Source organism: Gorilla gorilla, chromosome 1 (genome assembly GCF_029281585.2).
Source record: "Gorilla gorilla gorilla isolate KB3781 chromosome 1, NHGRI_mGorGor1-v2.1_pri, whole genome shotgun sequence".
In the NCBI taxonomy this organism is placed as follows: domain Eukaryota; kingdom Metazoa; phylum Chordata; class Mammalia; order Primates; family Hominidae; genus Gorilla; species Gorilla gorilla.
The window spans coordinates 161,010,322-161,026,777 of NC_073224.2; the positions used below are offsets into that span (position 1 = coordinate 161,010,322).

At 33.6% G+C, this 16,456-nt stretch overlaps 1 protein-coding gene across 1 annotated transcript in view; it reads left to right on the forward strand.

The window, feature by feature from the left end:
* The window catches only part of ADGRL4 (adhesion G protein-coupled receptor L4), a 116,518-nt gene that overhangs the window by 50,880 nt on the left and 49,182 nt on the right, over nucleotides 1-16,456 (forward strand). The window contains exon 3 of the mRNA XM_031002412.3: nucleotides 9,905-10,057. Within this exon, the coding sequence (XP_030858272.3) occupies nucleotides 9,905-10,057 (153 nt within the window). The remainder of the gene's footprint in view (nucleotides 1-9,904; nucleotides 10,058-16,456) is intronic.

A 16,456-nucleotide genomic window follows, 5' to 3' on the forward strand; every position in this document is an offset into this window, starting at 1 on the left:
GGTATGGGACATGTATCCGACAGCTTAAACTGAATGCTGGGAAAGTTATGTAAGTTTACAGTGCTATACCAAGAAGCAAAGGGGAAAGAAGTGATATCCGAGTTTATATTTAAAAAATGAAGACAAAGTCCTGCTAATTTTTGTGCTTCGGCAATATCTAAATGCAATAACTAATAACTAATGTCATTCCTAAATGCAATAAATATAGAGGTCAAGGTTATAATCACAAATTATGGAAGGAGCGTATCATCCTGATGCTATATGCTGTTGGATACCCAAGGTGATTCAAAGTCATATTAGAATATAATCTGGAAAAAGACTAGAGTCAATCGTTAATATATAGTAAAGAAAGTACACTGTATTTGTGTAAATAAATGCATACACTTTTAGTAAGTATAGATTTAGATAGGTTTATTCCAAAATATTTTATTGCACTGATGATGTGTCTTAAAATTTATGGCATCTTAAAATCAAGGAAACAAGGTCTCATTCATAAGTAAACCTGGCTGGCAGTTATGAAGGTGTGGAAAAACTCATCAACAAAAGAGAGACTTCAGAAACTGTTCTAAGTAAATTAGTGTATTTTGAGTATGAAAAAATAACATTTTACATCAGGAAAAAAATGAATGATTATGCAAAAATAATGATGAAAAAACTTACTCATTTTAGGAAAATAATTAGATTTCAACTTCACATTTTACACTGAAGTAAACTGCATATTATTTTAGAGATTTTATTGTAGGAAAAAAAACAAAGGCAATACAAAAGTACTATTAAACATTTTTATAATGTTAGGAGTATGAATGGTTTATAAATGCTATACAAGATCATAAACAAGAAAGGAAAAGAATGCAAGACATAATTACAAAATGATCTCTGCAGCTTGGGAAGCAAACAAGTAAATAAAACAAACTATGCCACAAATAAAGTTAAAAACAATTTAAAGTTTAACATTTATGTCATATCAGTGAGAGGCAATAGTTGATAATTGTTAAAAGGCTCTTTCAAATCTACAAGAAAATTAATAATGCCCAAACAAAAGCTATGAAGAGCCAGATAACAAAAGCAGGAACACAAAATAAATGTCATGTAAATATACAAGAGGGTTCTGTACTCAGTAATATTTAAATACATAATCTCAACATGATTATAGAAATGAGATCTTATATTTTGTCTATCAAATTGAAATTGAATGCAAAGGAATTGAGAAATATGCACATCTCTTACATTACTAAATATCTACACATTTCCTGAAGATTAGTTTGGCCATGCTGATCAAAGTTTCACGATTTAGAATAATATTTATGTTGTTTTTGTTAAGTAGCCATTACTACATTGAAAAAACTTTTCACCTATCTGATGAATTTTATTAATTACATTTTTGGTCTCTATTGATATAAGCACAAATTTTTTAGCAAGATGGGTGTATCAGATTCATAAAAAGGAAAATTAAAATACTTAGCTATTACTGCACGTTTGTCTAGTTCCCTTTGAATGTCATGTAATTTGTTTCTCTACAGCTTTTAAGCTAAAATGTTGTGTTTAAGTTCTATATTTCTAACTACAATTTTTTAATAAACTGAACTTTTAGTGATATAATGTGCTTCTGTGTCTTTTAATAACTTTAATCTTAAATTCTACTTTAATATTGTGTGCCATCCCTATTTTCTTTGTTGAAATTTTCAAGGTTGTTTCCATTTAAAATTTAAGTATGTTTATTGTTAACAAAATATAATTGGATTTTGTTTGCAACGTAATCTGACGTGCTATGTCTTATGGGGAAATGCATGTCTTCCTCATTTAGTGTAACAGTTGATATACTTGATTGCTATTCTTATTCCATCAAAATTATTTAATGATAGCTAATTTGTTTTTACTCAGAGTTTTGTTTTTTCTCTTATATTAGGTTTTGAAGGCTTACTTTATCTTTTTTCCCTGTTTTTTAAATTCAATTGTGAATTTTCAGTACATTTCTCATTCCAGATACTTATAATAAATTCCACATTTTTGTCCTTTACTAAAATTAGGTAATGAGTCTTCTCTTTTCCAGTGTGTTTTACTTGCCCACTGTGCTCCACCCTCACCCTAACTAAAGTAATATGAACCCTACTAGGTGCAGACTATTTATTTATTTATTATTTATTTAATTAATTAATTTATTTATTTTCTGAAATGGAGTTTTGCTCTTGTTGCCCAGGCTGGAGTGCAATGGCGTGACCTTAGCTCACTGCAGCCTCCACCTCCCAGGTTCAAGCGATTCTCCTGCCTCAGCCACCCAAGTAGCTGAGATTACAGGCATGTGCCACCATGCCCAGTAATTTTGTATTTTCAGTAGAGACGAGGTTTCACCATGTTGGCCAGGCTAGTTTCAAACTCCTGACCTCAGATGATTGCCTGTCTTGGCCTCCCAACGTGCTGGGATTACAGGCCTGAGCAACCTCGCCTGGCCGGTGCAGACCATTTATTAGTTTCTTCTTTCAACATGTATCCTATGAGAGTCATAATTAGCACTTGTGTTAGGTGTTCATGATCACACAGTCATCATCTATTTGAATTTATGTATTGCAGAGCTTATTGTCCACCATTTTTACCTCTCCATCTAATCTTCCCCTATATAAAGTTCTGTCTCCTGAATTCATTGGTATTTGGTTAGAATGCTGTCTTGAATATTGTCTTCACACACAGTGCGTGATTGATCTACTCTCTGAATCCATGTATTTCTACAAATGTATTTCATTCTTTTCGGAGAACGGTTTCTCTAGCAGGTTAGAGAATTATAAAGACACACTCATTTTATCTCAGTGACATAACGTGTTACTCTATTGTGTTTCAGTGATGTTAGCAAGAATCTGATACTATCCTAATAGTTTTTCCTTTGTGAACTAGCAGCTTTTTTTTTGCAACTGAGAGCTTGTAAGATTTTTCTACCAATGATTTAATTTTCCCCACTGAATATGCATTACTTCAATGATTAGAAACAAAATTCAGTAAAACTAGCTCCTCAAAAACAACTTCATAGCCATCATGTAAGTCCCAGAGATACTGTAAGAGCATTACTCATCTTTACTGTACCATTGATTGATAGATACAATGGAATGACAAAGTTTTAGAGTCTTTGACAGTTTGAAAAAAATGTGTCAGAATTTTCCATATCTCCAATGGTCAAGATAAGTGGTTTCCAATATGTACAAACATAAGATTGTTTCATTTCATTTACCTTCTCTATTTATACTTCATTTTGTTTGTTTTTCTAATATGTGTATATTAATAGTTCTGACAAAGGGGACCAAAAAATGATAATAATATAAAACGGGAACATTTTCTTAAGTGCTGCATTTCCCTCAGAAAATAAGTAAGTGTAAACAGAAACAGAGACCATTCTATACAAGTATTGTTTGTTTTTTTCCTGACTTATACATACTTTTCAAAGTCTGACTCATAGTCAAAGTGACATTTTTCCTTCAAAAAAATTTTGAAATGAACCCGTAGTTTCAAACACTTTAAAAATTCATTCCCAATGCAGATATTGAAAATAATAATAAATACCCAACACAAACATTTTATTCTTGTATAACTCTGCTTTATTTATAATTGTAACACTTTCATTTGATGAATTTTACATTTCCTTTAATAAATTGAACTTGAGTTCACGGTCAAGGAAATGTGAGTTTACACTATGGGCTTTATAAGTCTATTATTTGTCTTGACTGAATCCATTCTGGATTCATTGTAGTTCTTTTTTTTCTTTCCTTTCTGGTGATCTTTTCTTCCTCCTTATCTCTTTACCTGTATTTTTACCTTGGTATTCACAAAATAAATACAAACCACAGAAAGTCCATAATTGAGAAGGATAGTGATGATCTTTTAAAGTTCCTTATACTGATATGGAAAGAGAATTCCCAGTGCTGTTGAAAACAAATGAGCCCAGCAGCTGCATTGGGGAAAAAGAGGAAAAAAAAAAAAAAAGCTTTCTATGTTACTCCACCTTTGACACAGAGGGCCTGTTTCACAAGGAATCACATAATGGTTATAGTCATTTTAGTGTTCAAGTTTACAGAGCAACACTGGCAATCACGTCCAGAGGGAAAATGTGTACAGGAGTGATGCTGCTGTTAAAGTTCCATAGATTTCAAGTTGTTATAATCAATTTGAGCCCGGCCAATAGTATCTCAAGTGATAAAAAAAGAAAGAGATGATTCTTTTTTCTTTTTTCTTTTTATTTTTCTCCATCTTTGGTCAATAGATTAAAAAATGAAATATAAACTAAAATCTTGTTGAGATTCTTGAATACCAGTGTCTTATAAAGCAAATAAGCTTCTGTCCTATTATAAAAAGAAGATAATACAATCATACGGTTTATGGTCAAAAATGTTTCATTACTAGGGGACTCAATATCACTCTTGAATTTGGAGAATTATATGCTCGCTCTTTATGTCTTATTAAGAAGTACACTTTATGATAAAGTACACTTCACTCTTCAACACTGAAAAATAACTTGGTCTTTGGAGTCAGACAGTCTTAAGCATAAAAACTGTGTCTACCAGATTCTTTTTCTACGCTAGCATGATTTAACCCATCTGAGCTTTAGTTTCCTCTTAAGTAAAATGAAGACAATATCAATCATTGCATTTTTGCAACAATTAAGTAATATAAAATGTACCATTTAACAGAATGCTTGAAATATGTGTTTTCCCTGAAATAATTCTTTCATACTATCGGGTATAAATCTTGCTAATCTACTTGTTGATATAACTCCAAAATAACTAAACGAGTAGATAACTATCAACAACAGAAACAAAATGCCAACAGATATTTTGAAAATATATTGTAGACATATGCATCTGTTTATTATTTTAACCCCCTGTGTAGTTTACTGGCAAGTTGGGCTGAACCATGTGAAACCCCAAAGGGTTTTTCTGGTAATGCTGAAAGAAAAATACGTGGAGAGGCTTCCTTTGTCATTTTTCTCTACCTTTGCATCCTACCCTCAATCCTCTGGACTTTATCACTTGATTGGTAAGAAGAAGTAAACTCAAGGAAGAAGATACAAAGGACAACAAAAAACGGAGGATGGGGAGGCAAAACAAGAGTGTAATAATGCCCATACCCATGCTCTGTAAGCTGAGATGGAACCTGGGGAGTTAGAAGGAGAGTAAAGGAGTCCATTTAGAGATGAAGCACAAACAAAAACAGGAGGCTTGCCCCTTTTCTCAGGAGCTGAGAAATGCCATGCTCTTGAATCTGACTCATGCTCTGGAAGAGAAGAAGGCAGTCATGAGCTTTCTCTCATGAATAGACAATTCATGACTGTATGGTTGACTATGGAACTATTGATACGTCTTCTGAAATGTCCTCAGTTAATTAAGGCACATCAACATTTTATGTCCAAAAGTGACTCAACATCTTACCCTGCAAGAATGCTCCTCCTCTGCTTCTCTCTGTCCTGGTAAGTGGATCAATTTATCCACCAGATCGCTCCAAGTCAGAACCTGGATTTCATTTTTGCTGCTCCCCTCTCTTCAGCCAACTCAAATATCCATTCAATCTCCAACAGCCAACTCAAATATCCATTCAATCTCCAAGCCCCACTGATATTTTAAGTATTATTTTATTATGAAAAATTTAAAATACAGAAAAGCAAAATATGATATAAAAATTTGCATGTAGCCATAACCTGTTTAATCCTACCCTCTTTTCTTTATCTTCTCCAACTCACTGACTCGTAACACCTAGGTATTTCTGAAGTATTCCCTACTTCTTTCTCCTTGATTCTGTTTTGGTTAGTTCAAGCCTTGTAACCAGAGTTACTTGGGCCTTAGTTTTCTTTATCCTTGAAAACATGTTTTGAAACTCAAATCCGATCATATTTATCCACTACATAAAACCTGTTGATGGACATCCTTTACCCACTGGATATAATTCCAAATTCTTGGCAAGCGTTTTCTCGGTTTCAGCCATGCCTACCTGCACAGATTCTTGCCCTGAAGCCGCTACCCTCCTGCCCAGTATCTGACAGTACAATCCTCCTCCAAATTATGCTGTTCCTGCAGGACTCCAGGCATTTAGCTAAACTTTTTCCTTTGCCTGATTGGATTGTGGGGACCCCTTTTGTTTGTCTAAACTCTTGCTTATACTTCATTACCTGACTCCAAACGTCACTTCCTTTCCTAATACTTCTCTGTCAATAATCTTCACCTTTTTATCTTGCAAATGACCTAAGGAAGCCATTTCCTTCCAGTTGCCACTGTACTACTAAATACCTCTTTTATTTTTGACACACTCTACAATCTGATAATTTGGGTGTTGGTACATCTTCTCCAGTAGCTATGGATACCTTAAAGTTAGCAGCTGTGTGTATGCCTGTGTTCTTGCCGTGCTTAACTCAGTGTATCAGAGGTGAACCGGGAAGAATTTTTTATCAGAGAATACCAAATATTTTTCCTTATTAAAACACTTTAATAACATTTTAAAATATATCTACAATATAATTGTATTTTAAAGAATTTTTCAAGGGACATCTTAATCTAAATAGTTATTTTACAATCTACCAAAATTATAGAGTTAGTTACAGGGATTAGGTAGTATAACTGGTGAATTGATTTGAACATTAGAAATAAGAGTGCCCAAGAAGCAGACTTTTATTTTTCTATACTATACTCATCCAGAGAAACTTTCTCCTTGAAGATTAATTATTATGAAGTTGGACACTGGAAAGTTTAAGCCAATTTAAATAATTCATATTTATATATTACTTCACAAAGATAATTTCTTGCCTATCTCCACAATCTTGAGGGAAGAGGGAGGTTACTTTCAGATAAGTGGTATTTTACCGAACAAGATTTGAGTTGGAACATTAGGGAATTTGTCCATATCATATATCCAGCCCAGAAGATAGGGAGATAGATAAGGAAATATTTTTCTTTCCAAATTCTTGATAAGAAAGCAAAAAGGTCAAGCGCTCAAAACCATACAGCAGGAAGAGACACAAAAATTAATATCAACTTTTGTTTTTTTCTACCTATTAATGTATTACCCAAGACTAGTAACAGTATTTCAGGGTTAAGCAACATATTGGCAAGTTAATCTATTTTTACAAACAATCAGTTAGGTGATATAAAGTGGTTCATTTTCTTGGACTCCAACCAATACCTCAGACCTCATGTGTTCTTTTTCTCTGTATTTTTGCATATCATTTTTACAGCTATAGCCCACAAGGGATACAATCCTCATCGTCCTCTATATTACCAATAACTGATCTGAGAGCCAATTTCTTTTAAAGTTTAATATAAACTTCTCCCAGTATGCCATGAAGGGAGTCAAATTTAAAGATAAAAATGAAAACTTTTATTTTAATAAAAACTCAATTATATGCTTCTGTGTTAACTTGCCTTTAGAATGTGAACTCTGACAGCAGGGCACAGATCCTGACTTTTTGATTAATTTTTACTTATTTCCCAGTATAGATATATTCACTTTTGGGAACTGGGAGACTCCATAAATATTTGAGTAACTGAATGATTGAATCAAACCTAATATGGTTGAACTATTTTGCTTATGTTCAATTTGTGAGCCACTCTCAGTTAATTTTAAGAAACTAGTTTAATTTCTATTTTATGCATTCATAGACATACGTATCTACTTTCTGATTATATATAGCCATATAGAGTTGCATCATATATTTATTTATATAAAATAGGTAAATTAATTAAATGCATGTTAATAAAGTATTAACTCTTCAGCATTTTATAGAAGACTATTCATAACTTATCTTACTTTATTGTCATATTTCAGCAATTTTTCTCTCTTCCTCCCACCTCCATATGCTGTGCTTTAGGGGCATTTGACAAGTGCCTGGCCAAATGCTAAATCTGAACAAAGTGTCTTAAATATGCTTTTAAAATTTTTTAAATTTTAAATTTTTTAAGTGAGCGTGTACTTACTGGTACCACAAGCTACACGACACCACCTTCTATTGTCTAACTCCTGATGGAATCAAACTGTTACATTACCTGCCTGGCCTATACAAACTTTTGATAACTCAACCTTCTTTGTTCTTTCATATCTCAAAGTTGTTGGTCTCCAGGAGAAGCTCAAAGTTCTTCCCTTGCTGCTCTGCTCTTCTGTCTTCCCAGTAATAAATCAGGTCAAATGCTAGGGATTAAAATTTTCAACAGAACTTGAGATTCGCTCTCAACCTGCCAGGAAGGTAACTATGGTAAAGTAAAAAGCTATCTGATGCCACAAAGAAAAAACTCTTAGGTATGATGCCTGGGCTCTGTCTGCTCTATTTTTCTCATCAGTTAAAGATAATAATACCTACCTCCTAGAGCTTCTATAAAGCATTAAGCTAATTAATATTTATAAAACATTTGGAATAATCTTCAACTTTTAGTAATTACCATATGTGAGCAATAGCCAGTATATGAATTAAATGCTACACAACTCACCCTTTAAAAAGAAATTAAGCCTGGTTTGAATAAAATGAAGAATAAAGATTCAAGACATTTTTCAAACCTGACTTGTTTTTATGATTCTCCTGTGATTTCTCTCTGTGCTCCCCAGTTAGGCTTCTTAACAATCTTCAGAATATCCCAGTCACTTTTCTGCCTGCAATTTTGTCCAAAATTTTTTATTTCTTTAGTTTCCTTTCTTCTTCTCTTTCTCTCTAACTGATACTTACCTATCCTATATTCTCCAGTTTGAGTCTATCAGTTTTCTAGGGCTGCCATAAAAAAAATATGACCAAATTAGTGGCTTAAAATATCAGAAATTTATTCTCTCACAGCTCTGGAGGCTAAAAGTCTAAAATCAAGGTGTCAGCAGAACCATGCTGCTTCAAAAACGTGAAAACGTCTAGGGAAGAATCCTTCCTTGCCTCCTCTAGCTTTTGTGGTTGCCAGCTATCCTTGTCATTCTTTGGTCTGCAGTTACATCTTTCAGTCTCCGCCTCTGTCTTCACAAAGCCTTCTCTTCTGTGTCTCTATATCCAAATTTCCGTCCTTTTATAAGGATGTCAATCATTGAATTAGCGCCCACCATAATCGAGTATGACCTTGTTTTTCTTTAATAACATATCCAAAGGGCCTATTTCAAACAATGTCACATTCATAGACACCTTGGGGTTAGGACTTGAACTATGTTTTTTAACCCACAACAGGGTTTCATGTCACTGGAAAATATTCTCCTCCTCCAGACCATTATGATCATCTCTGAGAAGCACATATTTTCCAATCAATTTATTTAACAGATAATATAAATCTGCTCTCTGTTTAAAAAGGTTTTATGAACCTTTATCTTCCCTGATAAATTATATTGTAAGAGTATAAAGGTAAAGACTATATTATTTACTTTTAATTTTTTGTATTGCATACTATTCTGTGGAACAATATAATGCATATAGTTGTAAATAAATGCATTAATGAATACATGAAAAGATTGTGTGCCAAGTAATGCAAACTTTTTCTGTGGAACAGTGGATGAAATAAATAGTACATGGTAAGAACATGTCAATTTGTAATTTCTGATTTTTCATTTTTAATTTATGTTGTGCTTTTGATGGATTATGAAGAGTACTATAAATTCAAAGTGAGCTTATATTTGTTGACATGGTTATAATTAAATTATATGTAAAAATTTGAAAGATATTGCCATATAGATTTAATAGTTATATCTAGTGCTTTTAAAGTAAGAGATCTTATTTTGCTTTGCAACTACAAAGAAGATCTCATATTATAAACAAGAATAAGGAAGTGTGGAATATGGATTCTTTAGCACTAAAGTTTGTAGATATAAACATCATATACTTTAAACTATCTAACAGTCAATATTCCAAAATACTGATGGAAAATAGTCAAAATTTATGTCAATTATATAAAAATAATCTTTTAAATTCATATGCCAACAGATGATAATGAATGTGGAAATTTAACTCAGTCCTGTGGCGAAAATGCTAATTGCACTAACACAGAAGGAAGTTATTATTGTATGTGTGTACCTGGCTTCAGATCCAGCAGTAACCAAGACAGGTTTATCACTAATGATGGAACCATCTGTATAGGTAAGTTCGGTTATCTAAGTTAGAATTTGTATATATCTCTTATTGTTTGTTACCTCCAGAGGTTAAACATATTCAAACCAAATTCTGCCAGACCTTGATCGTACCCTATGTGTTAAGTACTTTCAGAAATTTAATTAATGTCCTTATTTCTCCAGTGTTTTAAAGTCTGTGGGATATTTATCCAAGGATACAGGAGGAAGGTTTAACTTTTGAGAGAATAAGTTTGCAAAAATAAATAAATAAAAGAAAGTGAGAGAAATGTTCATGGAGTCATGAGATCTAGTATAGTGGCAAACAACAGAATGAATGTTTACACTTTAGAATAATAAAATACTCCAAGAAAATTGTCATTTGCATTAAAAGATACTGATGCCTTTGTAAATATGCACTCTGTGATGGGTTCTACATATTTTTCAGATAATCATCATTTATAAAATAATTGTTCTAGTGGTTTTACCTCTGCTTTAATAAAAGTCACACTTCAGATATGCATTAAGTTTTTCTGAACACTAGAGTCAAAAAATTCTTTATAAAATCATGTAGGGTCACCAAAACGTCCTTTTGTAGGGAAAATAATTTCAATGTAATTTTTAAGTGATTGTTCACTTATTGTGTGTCTGAAGGGAGTACCCAGACAATTTTTAAAAATATCCTTCTATTGTAATTTGGTCATGCATGTGATTTATCAGATCCTAGAGAACTGGATTACAGCCTGAGAAAAAATAATTATTTATAAACTTCAACAGATGAATAATTTTCAGAAGCAAATTCTCTGGAGCCAAAGACTTTAATTTTGAAAATAAATTTTAAATAATCTTAATCATGGTTTCTAAAAAATATTCAACTTATCAATAACTTTTATAATTATGATTGGTAATCTACAAAATTAATAGGTACACTGAGGCCCTGAGAATGTAATCATGTAGCCAAGGTTAGACATGGGACTAGAATTCAGGAACCTACATGCAACATAGAGAAGGGTAATGTGCTGCTTCTAAATGATATAGTTAGATAAAAGAGATAGATATTCAAGTTCATCTAAATCACAATAAAGCCTTTGATTAGTGCCCTAGTGAGATATATATATATATTTTTTTTTCTTTTTTTTTTTTTTTTTTGAGACAGAGTCTCGCTCTGTCGCCCAGGCTGGAGTGCAGTGGTGCGATCTCGGCTCACTGCAACCTCTGCCTCCCAGGTTCAAGCAGCTCTCCTGCCTCAGCCTACCGAGTAGCTGGGACTACAGGTGCACGCTACCACACCCAGCTAATTTTTCGTATTTTAGTAGAGACAGGGTTTTACCGTGTTGCCCAGGCTGGTCTTGAACTCCTGAGCTCAGGCAATCTACCCACCTCAGCCTCTCAAAGTGCTGGGATGGTAAGCTATGACACAATGTTCAAAAATTTTATCTGTGAAATGTCTGTGTTAAAGAAATCATCCAGTCTCATGTACCTACGCTTCACAACATTTACTCTATTATGTAAAAAAGGAATATTTTATTCTCCTCATTTTATTGCCAAGGAAGTAAAGGACTACTCTAGATTCATACATTTTGGATAAAAGTAAGGCTACACTCACAGTCTTGTATCTAAAAACCCTTTGTTATTTCCATGGAATACTTAAATGTATAGTAGACCATTTAAATATCACTTTGATCTGAATCATCCAAATATAGTCGATCAAGCTTTGCAAGGGTATAAAATATTTAAAATATGAGAAAATAATGCTATTACTGTTGAATGGTAATTTTACCTTTAGTGTTTCTAGAAAAAAGTTTTATTGCAATATAGCAAAACAACATACTCAGGAAATAGGAATCAATGATATTCTGCCCAGAAAACTTACAATACTTCACTGTTTGTTCTTCTCAAGCCTATATTCTTGCTACTAGTCTTAGAATGTCATATAATGTGCTTTTTACCTTTAGTAGTTCAGTTCTAATATGTAGCCCTGCAAGCTTTAGTGGAAATGTTCCAGTTAGTGAAGAAGTCTAACTTGTAATATCTTAATCACTGTAATTTAATACAGTTTTAACTGTGCTCTCCATTCCCTAATGTCTCTTGTCTGTAGAAGACATCTGTCTTTTTATCTGATCATGTTTACTTTTAATAACCCTCAACTCACAAAGGGCTACATTTCTCTGTTCATGTTTCTTGAAGTAGAGAATTTCTGCATTAGAAAACACTGAATCATAAATACAGAGAAAACAAAAACACACAAAGTGACTGAATGGCAACATTTTATGGAGGTAGTATATTTTTAATTGAAGACTCTTTCTCTTGATACTCAATTTCTATTGCAGTAAGGTGGAATGGGCCTGAGTTTGTGCTAATTCCCTTTTTAGCTATTTTAAGTAGTCAGTAAATGCACTAACCTTATTAAAGCCCAATACCCAATATTGAGCACTTCTGTTTCTACCAGTTTTGTTTGATGGATTATTCAGTGAAAAATTCATTCTCTAGAAAAATGTTATTTCTCATCAATTTTTGTTGTCTTTAAGGATTAAGCTTTTTTGAAAAGCAGTGCAGCTATTTCTTTTTATTTCAGTCCTGCAGTAATTTTCGTTGCACAGTATCATAATCCTCAGGGAATTTGAACAGAGAAACATAAATCTACTCCCTTTTGTGTTAGTATATCACCTTACAGTGTATTGCTTCTGATTTGAAATTTTAGCTTATCCTTAAATTTGACATTTCTGGTAATTATAGTCATTAAAATCTCTATGAATAAAAAATGGAAGACTTTGATACAGGGCAAGAAATAATCCCAGCAAAATTCTTTACCTTTAGTCCATATTCAAATACTATTTTCTACACATAAGTTCATTTTGCTGCAGAAAGCGCTGGGTGAGATTTAGCACTGCACATATTTTTCCTCCTCTTTGAATCACAGTAAAACAGAACTTCAGAAGTCCAGCTCCTGAGAAACCTAGTTACACACAAGAATTTCACAAGGGGAAGCTGAGGCATCCAACAGTAAAGTCAATCTCCTAAAACCAAATTAATAGAAGCCATGAATTCCTTCAATTTCACCATGTGTTTTAGAGCATTGTTTACTGCTTGTAATGTCCTACTGCCTGGAGCACTCGATGATAATTGTAGATTTTTTTTTCTAGCTTTGAATAATATTAAATTTTGTCTTTGAAAATAATTTACTATAATTGAACATTTTATCTCTCTTTGGCAGTCTGTGAGTTACGCATTAGAAAACTGTATTATTGATCATAATTATAAGAATCATAACCATCATATGATCATGTTTTGAAAGAAGATAATGATAAAATATTGCTGGATTGGCTAATTATACACATGAAAACAAACATAACATTATTATTATCATTATTATTATTATCATTATTTTTGAGCTGAGGTCTCACTCTGTTACCCAGGCTGGAGTGCAGTGGTGCAGTTATGGCTCACTGCAGCCTGGAACTCCTGGGCTCAAGTGATCTTTCTGTATCAGCTTCCCAAATAGCTGGGACTACATTACACACCACCTTGTCTGACTAATTTTTAAATTTTTTTAGTAGAGACAGGGTCTTGCTATGTTGCTCAGCCTGGTCTCAAACTCCTGGAATCAAGTGATTCTGCTGTCTCAGCCTCCTAAAGTGCTGGGATTACAGGTGTGAGCCAGCCAAGCATCACCTATTAATAAAAATGTTGCAAATGAGTTAAGATTGTTTGTTAATGATATGCTTGCATTTAGTGATATCAAATTATTAGTTTAAAATCAAATAAGTTGGTAGTGAGGAAAGTGTGTCAATCAGTAAATCAGGTCTGTCAAATCTAGCCTGACTTAAATAATTACCTAACAGAGATGTAGCTTTCATTAAGATAGGAAAGAGGTTTCTTTTTTAATAGATTTGGAGATTACCAAGACATGGTAACCTAGAAGAAAACACTCTTTATTTACCTGTATCTTCAAACATACTTAGTCACAAGGCTCCTGCTATTAGGAAAATATGCAATATGAGTAGAATCACCAGTCCTGATTTTCCAGTTACAGTATCAGGTGGCAACTATATCCTAGGCACTATCCCACCTTCCCATACATTTTCTTATTTGTTGATGAGGTAGAACTCTTTTGGATTAGAAGGTGTCTTTTTTTTTTTTTTTTTTTTTGAGACAGAGTCTCGCTCTGTCACCCAGGCTGGAGTGCAGTGGCACGATCTCGGCTCACTGCAAGCTCTGCCTCCCAGGTTCATGCCATTCTCCTGCCTCAGCCTCCCGAGTAGCAGGGACTGCAGGCACCTGCCACCCATGCCTGGCTAATGTTTTGTATTTTTAGTAGAGACGGGGTGTCACCGTGTTAGCCAGGATGGTCTCCATCTCCTGACCTCGTGATCCGCCCGCCTTGGCCTCCCAAATTGCTGGGATTACAGGCGAAAGCCACTGCACCGGGCCTAGAAGGTATCTTTTTAAGATATTACCCAAGGTTATCACACAGCTCATAAGTGTTATAGTCAGGATTTGAATTTAGATCTTCTAATTAGCAATCCCAGAGACTTTTCCTGCAGGAAAGAGGAAACCGTAGGTTTTAGCCATTTGAACTGCAAGAGATTGCAAGAGAAATTAGTGTGGATCTTGCTGCAAAATGACAGGCACATTCACTGTAGCCAAGCCAGTTTCACTGGACATTTAAGTTCAAAGTGCAAGAAGGAGGATGGAAATTGAGTCCATGGAGCCAAGATTTTTGTGTTTCTTAGAGATTGGGTTTGGAATGAAGTTTCTAAGGCTGTTGCACATTTAAAAAAAGGGGTGTTTGAAATTGAGAGAAATCATCACCTTGTTTACTGTTACCGATAGAAGGCATCTCAACTACAAAACAAGGGTATTCAAAGAACATAGTAGTTTTCTTGCTCATGAAATAAATTTTTTTTTTGGTGTTGTTTATGATACTTCATGGGTCTATTCACACTTTCACTGGGGTGTTTTCCCAGTTGGAGTATAACATTTCATACTTCAGCAGCTCTGCTCCAAAAAAGACTCATCTTTGCTTTAGTCCTATATAGCTTTCTCACTTCATTGATTTCATGACAAGTGATAACCCTAGTCTGCACTACCATCTGAGTGCTTCTATCTTTAGCCCAGCCTAGAATGCTTTCCTTGATGGTTCTCCATATCCCAAGGTCACTTGTCACTACTTGTCCCATACTTTATTTTCTGTTCATTCATTTTTGTGGAGTGGTAGTTCCTGAATACACTTAGAAATAGAGGATGAGGGCTGAGGGTGCTACAAGAGCATTTGTGTTTCTTTGGAAGTGGTGTGCTCAGATTTCTGGGTAGTACAGGTTTTGAATATATGTACTTGTCAGAAGAACAAGAACTGTTCTAACCTTTTAGGCCTGGGCTATTAGCTGACCTCTTAAATCTAGTACCATCACCTTTCTAGTGAATGGAGCTTTCTTTAAGAATCTAGCAAGAGGCTCACTTTCCATTTTCAGTTTTGGTGGTGTGAATTTGGATGTGTTTTCTAGGTCTTTTTGTTGGATTTTTGAGTGAGAAATTACGAACAGCTGCATTTAAGATAACTAGCTAGATGACATTTTAAATTAGACTTTGGTTACACACCCTTTTTCTACAGCAAACAGTATTATGCCACCCTATTAATTTTAAATAAATTACATTATAAATTTAAGGTTAGATGTTCATTTATTAATTTAATATAAAGTATCTTTAAGACGTCAGACCTGGGGTAGAAACATAAAAATTTTTGCATTAATTCAAGGTAATGATCTAGACTCTTCAGTTCCTTAGAATCTTTTTCTCTAGTGGCAGATTATTTATACTGTACTTATAATGTGAAGCATATTTCACTGTAGTAAGTAAAGTTTTAAATTAAGAATATAAACTATGTAAGCTTAAAACCCAGCACCTTTATTACAGCCTCAATACGTGGCTTTTGAGAATGTAAGACTTAATTCTGTATAATGTATTACTTTATTTATGATGATTGTGTATGAAGAACCATAGTAAAATATAACCTTGAACAAAAGTAATAAGTTGTGATAAAATTTTAAGGGAATTCAATCACACGTTCTGCTATATCGTAGTTTTTTAGGTTAACTTAAATGCAAAAATGAAGCTTTGGAAAGAAATCAGGTCGCTCTTTTATCCTCCAGATTACACTGAGTTGTTGAAATCAGTTTAGTTTAATACTAGAAAACAAATAAGTTTAAATGTGTTTCTTAAATTGGGTCTTTGTTAAATTAGAACTAAATGTTACATCATCAATGATGGAAATTACTGTAATGACTTTGTTGATTAATCATGCAATTCAGAAAGCAATTTGAGAGTTTGGCCCATGAATAATATTTTCAATACTCTGTCAAAATTGATTGGAGGAATTAAAGTTAAAAAGTATATGCATCTAAGTTTGTTCTGCCATTGTCTAAATGACAGT